Source organism: Eupeodes corollae, chromosome 3 (assembly GCF_945859685.1).
Source record: "Eupeodes corollae chromosome 3, idEupCoro1.1, whole genome shotgun sequence".
Taxonomy (NCBI): domain Eukaryota; kingdom Metazoa; phylum Arthropoda; class Insecta; order Diptera; family Syrphidae; genus Eupeodes; species Eupeodes corollae.
Genome location: NC_079149.1, coordinates 99,458,699 through 99,469,357, shown reverse-complemented (window position 1 = coordinate 99,469,357; position 10,659 = coordinate 99,458,699). Strand labels below are relative to the sequence as shown.

Below are 10,659 nucleotides of genomic sequence, written 5' to 3'. Positions count from 1 at the left end.
TACCAAAATCGTATCAAACTCATCGCCTGTGGTGATCAGAGATCTTTCGATCTATACAGGGCTGCTGTCAATGGCTTGCCAGAAGTCTGGCCGGGTGACAAGCTCGAGGTTGTTGCAAGGGAGAATATTCCTTGCCGGCCAAGAGCACGCATAATGGTCCCGGCTCTACACAACTGCCCAGACATGATCATGAAACTGATGAGAACAAGTAATCCGGACCTGCCTATGCACGACTGGAAAGTACCAAAGGTTGAGAAGGAGACAGTGGGTCACTATAGATCGGCTCTCGTGCTGATCAATAGGGAATCACTGGCTCCACTGGCCGCGACCAAAGGCGTGATTAGTTATGGTTTTGATGAAATCATGATCCGCATATACAAAAAAGATGAAGATACGCTAAACACGCACCCCACTGAAGCCTCTTCAGTGGAGGGAAGCGCTTCATTGGCAACGAAAATGGAAGTCGATGCAACACCAAAAGTGGAACCATCGACATCCACAGCCCCAAATGAGCCATCCGACGTGGAGGCTAAAACTACAGTCGACCGTAACTCCGACATGGAGACTGAAGACGCCATCTTAGGCATCACCCGGAGTGAGGAAGACATGCTTAGGTCCTCCTCAGACGAGGAAAACGCCGATAAAACAGTGGTGGAGGTTGATCTGAATAAAAGTAGCAATGCTGCGATTAGTACAGATTAATCTCCATCACGCCATCATGGCCACGAACAACCTGATACTCCGACTGCATAGGAACAAGGAAGACATCATCTTAATACTGGAGCCGTGGGTCCCAAGCTCCATCATCAGAGGTCTCACGACTCCTGGCTATAAAATATTGTATGCATCGGAGAAAGGTGAACCAAGGTCATGCATGTTAGTAAAAAATGAGTTAAACATATTTTTACTCCCCAATCACACCGACAAGGACACCACCACCGTTGTCTTAACAACTTATAATGCCACCTACTAACTCATATCCTCCTACCTTTGCCACGACAGCCCAATTCCAAGAAACACCTTGAGGAAGGCAATTGCGGACGCGCAATCAAAAAAAGTTGGTCTCCTAATTGGTTCAGACGCTAACGCCCATCACACGGTATGGGGTAGCTCTGATATAAATGAGAGATGTGAGTACTTATATGATTATTTACTAAGCACTAACCTACTCATAAGTAATATTGGTAATGAACCCACTTTTGGAACCAAGCATAGGAAAGAGGTACTTGATATTACACTTACCTCTGACTCGATCCACAATACGATTTCAAACTGGAATGTCTCAAAAAAGAATTCCTTCTCTGACCACAAATACATTCAGTTTGAGCTCAAAGATGTGGCAAATACATCTAGGGGCTTTTGAAATCACCGGAATACAAACTGGGAGCGATATAGGGAGGTACTAGCACAACATTCTTAAAATCTCATCCAGTAAAGATGAACTAGACCTTTCTGTAAATCATCTCACCGAAGCCTTAAATGAATCAATGAGATCTTCATGCCCTGTAACTATTTTAAAGGGTAAAAAGAAACCTCATTGGTGGCATAAAGAACTAGAACCATTCAGAAAGAGCTGTCGCAAACTCTTTAACAGATCTAAGTACACTAGATCTCCTTCTGACTGGGACTTATACAAACAAGCTCTAAAGCAATATAAAAAAAAATTAAGAAAGAGTAAGAGGTCTAATGGAGAAATATTTGTGGTAAAATAGAAAATACTTCAGAAGCCTCGAGATTTAGGAAAATTCTCTCAAAAAGTCCAACAATACCCAGTGCTTTAAAGACAGAAGCAGGCACGTGGACTATCACAGATGAAGAATCTCTTAATCTGTTATTAGACACCCACTTTCCAGGTAGTTCTAACATACTCAACGACTTGACATCAGAGTCTCAAGCTTCTACAAGCGATTTAGTTGATCTTATAACGCGGGAAAACTGCAATGGGCCATAGACAGCTTTGATCCATATAAATCTCCAGGACCAGATGGAATCATTCCGGCCGAACTACAAAAATGCTCAGACATGATTATTCCACCATTGGAAATCATTCTGACAAGCTGTGTAAGGTTGAGTTATATTCCCAAAGCCTGGAGAATGGCAAAAGTAGTCTTCATTCCCAAAGCAGGGAAACCCTCACACGTTAACCCTAAAGATCTACGACCAATCAGCCTATCATCCTTCCTTCTTAAATCCTTATAAAGATTGATTGAAATTTATATCAGACATAATTTAAAACCATGTCTCATTTCCACAGCTCAACATGCTTACTCTAAGGGAAAATCAGTAGAATCAGCACTTCACTCACTGGTACGTACTATTGAACATTCCCTCGAATACAAAGAATATAACCTGGTAGCGTTCCTAGATATTGAAGGAGCTTTTAACAACGTCAGTTACCAGGCGATCACAACAGCAATAGATAAGCTGAAATTAGAGAAGTCACTCATAGATCTTATAAGTCTCATGCTCAAAAGCAGGACAATAATTTCTAACATGAGAAGTTTTACTACCACCAGATCGGTGAATCGAGGCACTCCCCAAGGTGGAGTCCTTTCGCCTCTTTTATGGAACATGGTAGTAAACGACTTACTTACAGCATTGGAAACAGAGGGTTTCAAGGTGATTGCCTACGCTGACGACGCGACGTTGCGATATCCGTATCTGGAAAGCACCCCCAAGTTCTCTCGGAACTCCTACAAAATGCCCTAAACAGGCTAACTAAATGGGCTAAGCAATGTGGATTGGACGTCAACCCACACAAAACAGAATTAATACTCTTTTCGAGAAGATATAAAATTCGTCAGATTAGCCCACCCAAGATTAAAGGAATACCATTAAGCTTTTTCGACCAAGCTAAATATTTAGGCCTCATTTTAGACAAAAAAAATAAATTGGAAGGCAAATATTGATGAAAGAGTCAAAAAGCCTACTGTAGCGCTTTTTACTTGTAAAAAGGCCATAGGATCAAAATGGGGCTTCTCCCCAAAAATAACCCACTTGCTATACACTTCGGTAATTAGACCGATACGCATTTATGGAGCTGTCGTATGGTGGACCGCACTGGACAAGATGGTAAATCTAAATAAGCTCATTAAAGTCCAGCGGTCAGCAGGTACGTGCATCACGGGAGCACTTCGCACAACACCAACCGCAGCACTGGAAGTGCTTTTAAACCTAACACCACTTGACATCTTCTCTAAAAAGGTGGCTGCCAACTCATGTGTGAGGCTTAGAGCCACCTCTCAATGGAACAGTAGCAATACTGGACATACTACTATTCTAGACTGTTTCAGATCTATCCCAGATCGCTTAGACTATACCACCCCAACAATGATATTTGGGAAAAGCTTCCATGTGTCCATCCCTTCAAGATCCCCCTGGGAAGAAGAGAGACCCCTGGAAGACGATGCGGTACACTTCTATACTGACGGTTCAAAGACCGATCACGGAGTTGGAAGTGGTATCTTTTCAGAACAACTGAATCTCAGTCTATCCTATAGACTTCCCAATCAATGCAGTGTATTCCAGGCCGAAATAATGGCGATTAAAGAAGCACTATCCTGGCTCAAAGGAAACGTTATATCTTGTAAGGATATACGAATCTTCTCAGACAGCCAAGCCGCTCTTAAATCTCTCGCGTCTGTCTCCACAAACTCTCAAACAGTCCACGATTGTCAATCATCTCTAAATGAGATGACGGAACAGTTTAACATTCACCTTATTTGGGTGCCGGGCCACAGAGACATTCCGGGAAATTGCAAAGCCGAAGAGCTCGCCAAAAGCGGAACACTTCTGCCTTATGTTAGACAAAAACATAACATAGGATCACCACTTGCTACATGCAAATATCTTCGCAAGCAATATGCTCTAGAAACAACAAATGCTAGATGGTCACAAAATACCACCTGCCTAGCAACCAAGCAAATATGACCAAGTATTGACTTAAAACGGTCAAAAGGCTTGATATCACTGAGCAGACAAAGTATAAGCTCTACAATAACGGGACACTGCCTCATAGGAAGACATGCTCTGAGGCTAGGGGTCTACACAAATGACTTCTGTAGAAGCTTCATGGACGAGGAGGAAGAGGAAACGGTCCAACACCTTCTATGTATGTACATGTCCAGCACTCTTTATTAGAAGGAATAACTTCCTCGGTAATCCCTTCTTCGATAACACCAGTGAACTGGCAACGATTGACACACAACGTCCCTCTGGTTTGTTTAAATTCATTACTCTACCATGAGTAACCTCATTAGTGGTATCACAATGGACCCTTGAGGTCTACGTGCGTCAATGACATCTGGACAGCCAGTATTTTTTATAACGATTAGCAATCGAATTCTATTTAAATCAAAAAAAAAAGGAAGAATTTAATTTTTAACCAGCGACACAAAACAAAGACCTTATAGATACTGAAAAGCCTTATAATAACTAAAAAGCCTCTAATAACCCTTTTTATTACTTTAATAATAAAAACTAATTCTTTAAACATTTTGTAAAAAGAAACATTAAATAAATATTAAGCTTAAATATTTTGAAAGTTCTGTCCGTTTTTAAATTAGCTTCTATCAACTTTTGGTTCTGTTCGATTCTTAAATTAGAGCTGTCAGCTAACAGTTCTGTCTTTTTAAAAATTCACATTCCTCAGCTTTTGTTTCTTTAATTTAAATATAACAGAATTAAAAAATATACTTTTCTAACGCTCAATTTCCCTAAAATTAGAGCTGTCAGTTTAATCTACGTTTGAGTATAGGTAGTTTAGTCACTATCATTTACAATTGTGTACAACTTTAAATGTTGATGTAAAGCTGTTAATTAATGTAAAATGTATCTACTTAATGCATATCTAAATCCTATTAATAATCAATAAATTAAAAAAAATATTTCTCAGAGACTTTAAGCTATAAATTCTCTATATAGTGTTTGCTGTCACTTTTGACGTGAAATTTCTTGTATTGAACCGCACAATCTAAATGTTAATTTTTCTTCAAAGAACAATATCATCTGCTTTAATAAATAAATGTGTAAATAATGTATGTTTATAATAAATTGACTTTATTTCATTGAAATTATAATTTGAAAAATAAAAAATATTAACTCCATTCAACTTACAATTAAAAAATTAAAAATTATACAAACAAAAAATTAAAACAAAATAATAATTCTTATAAATATCACGTAACATTCTGACTAGATGTTCACATTTATGCAAAATTACTTAATTATAATAATAAACTGTTAATTTGACTGTCGCATAAGTTTAAAAAGTAATTTATCCGTATTTTTATCTTTGGCACTAGATTTATTTTTCTTATACAATAAAATTGAAGTTTTAAGTATATTAATTAATAAATAGTTAATATCTAAGCTTTTATTGCTTTGATGAAATTTTGCCATTGACAACTACAACACTATCTCTGCAAGCTTTTAATTAGGACTAGAAGGATCTGGATGTGGTCCAGCTAAAAGTTGTTGCAGCTTAGCTGCAGCTGGGAACGAACCCAAATCTAATGGAGCTGCACCGGTTGTGCTCTGAATATAGGCTAGTAATCTGCAAGAAAAAGTATTTATAATAAATATCTTCAGAATATAACAAAGTCTTATACCTCCTTAGCTCATCTAAAGCATTCTGCTGCATAAGAATGTAGTTCTTAGCAAGTAGAAGAGTTGCAATTTTAGATAACTTTCGCACTGAGGGCGAATGGGCATAAGGAATGACACTCCGAAGTTCATCAAGGGCATCATTCAAATCGTGCATTCTTCTTCGTTCTCTGTTTATTGAAAAACATTAAAAAATATAATTTTCAAAATAATATAAACGACACTTTACCTGGCGTTGATGTTCAGCCTTACGACTTTTCCTTGACGGTTCTTTTGCTTGCCACCAGAACTTGATGAAGGCCCCGGTGATTTATCCCTCCCGCTTCCAATGATCTTATTTTCATCGGTTTGTGTTGGCTGTGGCAAGGTGAGACTGCTTTGAGCGTAAAAGCCTCCGATGCCGACAGCACCTAATGGAGTTCTACGACCTGGTACACTTTGTGGTGGACTTGATGTAGGCCCCGGATGGCCGCTTAACATGTTCTGTGTTGGCGGAAGTGGAGGGTGGCCATGTCCATGTATTCCAAATCCAAATGACATATTGGGATCCATGTTTGATTTCTGTCTGTAAAAAAATTTTAATTTTAGTTAAATATTTATGAACGTATATAACATCAAATGTTTGTGCCTTGTGTGTCTGCCACTTGTCATTCTGACATAAGCGAAACATTGACATATAACAAGTTATCAAAATTCAATGCCCCAGAAAATAATTATCATTGGCAGTGATGTCCTTTTAGTTGAACGCTTTACGCAGTCCAGGAGAAATCATGAAGTGCATGTGATTTAAAATATTTAAACGTCAAAAGGCTGATCGCAACAACTACTACTTTGATTAATTTCAATTTCGGGCAGCTTCCCGCATTGACAATTGAATATCCACGCTAAATAATTTATATTAAGTTTGAATGTTACCATGCGTTAACAATGGCTGCGTTCAATCTCAGACAGATAGGGTATCCGAATACCTTTTTGTTAGTGTTTTACGTGTGAAATAACAGCTGATCAAAAACAGCTGAGATGTCAAAAAAGGAATCCAAAGGTATCCAAGAATTTCTGGGGTGTGCAGATATCTGACAGAACAGCTTATTCAATACATGGTTGAATTTCAAAAACTTGAAAATTAATTTCAACTTTTTGTATTTGTTGGTAAGCGAAAAGCTAAAAATTGTTAGTTAAAGTTGTATTTGAGGATGTTCCGTACATAATAGACGATGAAGAAGCTATTTGCCTCCGAAATTTAGAAGTTAGTTATGATTTATTTTTTAAAACTTCAAAATTAACTTAATTTGTTCTCATTTTTTAGATTCCCATTTTGCTAAATCTTTGCTCCAGTCTAGTGTCCAGCATTCTGAAGTTGAAGAACCTCATCCAATTGTAGATTACAGATTAAGTTTATCTCTTATTTATTAAATTTGTATACGCACCCATCAATTCATCATCCACCGACGAATCAGTTGAATTGTCCATTAAATGTCTGATCTTACAACAATTTTGACTTTGAAGCTTAAATGTTTCTCTGCTTTTTGTGAAAAGCTGAAAGTTGTTTTTATTTTTTGACAGCTATCTCAATACAGCTATCCAACTCGTTCAACAAGGTATCTAAAAATCTACCTATCCAACACGAGATTGAACGCAGCCAATATGAGTATTGAGTAAATGTCAAAAGAAAAAATGTCAAGGCTCACAATACCTACATACAACTATTTTTACCAATGCCAGAGTATTACGCATTGAAGAGTGACAGAAACAAATTTTCAGTACTGCGCATGTGTACTGTTCAAAATTGAATGTAGAACTCTTAGACGTCAAAAGAGCCGTCTAGTATGAAGCTTATCGCACTTTGACAGCTGACAATGGTATTCTCATTACAATTTTATTTGTTTTATTTCAGAATCTGTTTGTTCTGTTGTTTTATTTATAAAAAATAACAGAAATTAAGCAAAGTTGCTTCCTAACGCCCGAGTTTTGAAGTTATATTGCGTTTTTTTTTTAAATTCTTAGCATGTGCTTTGATAACGTAAAGTCGGTAAGAAGCCTGTCAAAAGCCCGACCGACCTAACACGAAGTTGTGACTTATCTATTTATTTTATTTTCTGACAGCTTTAATTTTTGACAATTGAAAATCTACAATTTAACAATACGAGTTATGAGTAACGTCTAAACATAAAATCTACGGTTCAAAATTGACATCAGGGACATAGAACAGAACATTTGAATATGAAAGTGCTTATACATTAAACGTTTAAGGGATTTTGCTTTGTTAGAAAGTGAAGAAGGGAATTGGAAAATTCGTTTTTCAAGCATTTTTTTTAAAGTAAACATAGGAGTATCACTTATGACGCTGACTTGGCTCTAATATAGCACATCTTCATAATCCTCAACATGGTTTCCAAAGCGGTCTTCCTTACTCAGTTAAGGATAGATGAATCAATATTATCACATATTTCAACAAGTTCGAAAAGCATTGACCGTTTTGTTTTGAACTCAGCATTGTTCTTTAGGAAAAACAAATTAATTTTCAAACTAAAATACTCCATGGAGCTTTAAAAAGTCGAATCTAGCGTCATCTATGTAGGGCAAATTACAAAACTCTGACATGCGCATAGAAAAAGCTTCAAAAACATATGTCAAATTTTCACTAGAGCTTTCACTGTAACATAATCATAACACTGAATTCAAAAAAATTAATAACAAACCAGTAACTAATGCTTATTTTACTTTAAATAAACAATCAACAAACTAAACTATACACAATAAACAAATATCCACTATGAACTTACCTAAATAACTTCTCAAAACAGGGTGGAATTGGGAATATAAGGATGTTTGCTTGCGTCTTCTTTTTACATACAAATGCTCGATAAGTTCTTATAAATTAATGTTTATTTATTAAACAAACACTTTAATGAAACATTTAAAATTCTTTAAAATATTATTAATTATTTAATTATATTTTTTATACGATTTAAATTGATTGGTGAACACAAAAACACACCAGCCAAGCTAGCACGCGACCACTTTTGCGGTATCCGTTATCCTTCTTTGGCAAAAATTCAGTTGTAATCGTTGTCGTCTGTCCTGGTCCTGTTTTTTTTTTTTTTGTTATTTTCCATTGGAAGGGGGTGTTTTTCAACCAACCCTGTGCTGCTGTACCATTTGTACCTTACCAGCAGAAGTATGGGAGAACAAATACACAAGCGCTATAACAAGGGATGAAGAAGTGATGATGCTACTGTGATGTGGGTAATGCTGATGACGTTTAGTTTATATTTTATTTCTATATGTGGTTTCTTATTGTCACAAAATTATGATTGCCATTGTATGAATTTAAGTTCATAAGTTAATTAATTTCCTTTTTCTAAAGAAATTAAAAGAAATCGATAATATTTTCTTAAAGTACCATACTTCATTTGTGATGTTTCAGACTGTCTCAAAATCTATGTCTGACAGTTGAAGTCTCTGGCATTTGTGAGAGTTGGCAACCCTAAACTTTAACAATTTAAATACTCACATGACTGTTGTTCATATTGGCTGCGTTCAATCTTAGACAGTGAGGGTATCCGGATAACTTTTTGGTAGTGTTTTACGTGTAAAATGATCAAAAACAGCTAAGATGTCAAAATTGGAAACAAAGGTATCCAAGAATTTCTGGGGTATTTAGGTATCTGACAGAATTGCTGATTCAACACATGATTGAATTTCAAGAAACTTAAATATTGATTTCAGCCTTTTGAATTTGTTGGTTAACAAAAAGATACAAAATGTTACTTGAAGTTGTATTTGAGGATGTTTTGTGCATATAAGACCATGAGGAAGCTAATTATGATCTATTTTGACTTCGAAGCTTAAATGTTCCTCTACTTTTTGTGAACAGCTGAAAGTTGTTTTTATTTTTTGACAACTATTTCAATATAGCTATTTAACTCGTTGAACAAGGCATCTAAAAATCCACCTATCCAAGATACCCTATCCAACACGAGATTGAACGCAGCCATTGTACTCTTATGAAGTGAGTTCCTGTCACTTTGACGTCTTATTTTGTATGTGGTTTTCACGTAGTTCTTAAAAGAAACCAAAAATATCTGCCAATTTGTTTATTTATTTTTGTTTATATTTATGAAATAGTTTTAGAATATCTAAAACATTTTTTTTCGACGACCTGTATTTAGAAAATTTTAAATATTCAATATCTTTTAACTGTCATCTGTCAAATTATTTTTCGTTTAAGGGTTGCCAACACTTCTCTACACATATACATAATTGATAGAGAATTCATATTCAGCGTTTATTTTATGATGTTTTTTAAAAATCTGTCAAAAATAAAAGAAAAAACATCTACAGATTATTGACAGTTCAGAACTAAAAAAGAAACCGAATTCGAAGCTCTGAACGATCAGAGCTCAAAAAGAAACACAATTATTTTTTTGGCAGTTCAAGCTCTGCTCTGAACTAAAAAAGAAAAACGCCGAATGTAAATTTATTATAATATTGTTGGGCCGTTGCCCAGAAAATTTGTAATATCACCAAATTTTAACTGTCATCTGTCAAATTGTTTTACTTTCAAGGATTGCTTACACTTTTCAACACATGAACATAATTGATGTTGAATTTATATTCAAGGTTTATTTTATGGCAATTAAAAAAAAAACTGTTACAATTAAAAAACAGCTACAGACTATTGACAGTGTAAATTTATTAAAATATTATTGGGCCCTTGCCCAACTTGTCATTGTCTTAATAGTTCCACGAGCACCTTTTTAATAGAGGCATTCTAATACTTTTCTGAATACGCGTCACTTTTACTCTTTGAGGCAACGAATCTTAATATTTCATTATTTAATCTCGCTAGTAGGTCAGGGGTTTTAATTTTTTTTAACAACCAAAAAGGAATGATAGATGAATTTATTATTTTGAAGAAAACAAAAGTAATAAACATGGAAATTAGATGCTGCTTTTATGATAAGATTGAAAGGCTATTCACATGAGAGCACTGAACAAATATTCGTCAATTCTGACATTTATTTCAAATGGCTTGTTTTTATTCGTCATTAT

At 35.7% G+C, this 10,659-nt stretch overlaps 1 protein-coding gene across 2 annotated transcripts; it reads right to left on the bottom strand.

The window, feature by feature from the left end:
* Window positions 1-5,165: 5,165 nt before the first annotated feature.
* On the bottom strand, window positions 5,166-8,905 carry LOC129951819 (class E basic helix-loop-helix protein 22-like). Of its 2 annotated transcripts, none has more exons than XM_056064167.1 (4): window positions 8,388-8,905; window positions 5,834-6,165; window positions 5,610-5,774; window positions 5,166-5,554 (listed from the first exon to the last, which is right to left on the bottom strand). In XM_056064167.1, the coding sequence occupies exons 2-4, from the start codon at window positions 6,154-6,156 to the stop codon at window positions 5,431-5,433; spliced, it is 612 nt and encodes a 203-aa protein (XP_055920142.1). In that variant the 5' UTR covers window positions 6,157-6,165; window positions 8,388-8,905; the 3' UTR covers window positions 5,166-5,430. The 2 variants fall into 2 exon arrangements, with proteins under 2 accessions (XP_055920142.1, XP_055920141.1); XM_056064166.1 differs by having other exon boundaries at window positions 5,169-5,554; window positions 5,834-6,169; window positions 8,388-8,897.
* Between the last annotated feature and the right edge of the window lie 1,754 nt (window positions 8,906-10,659).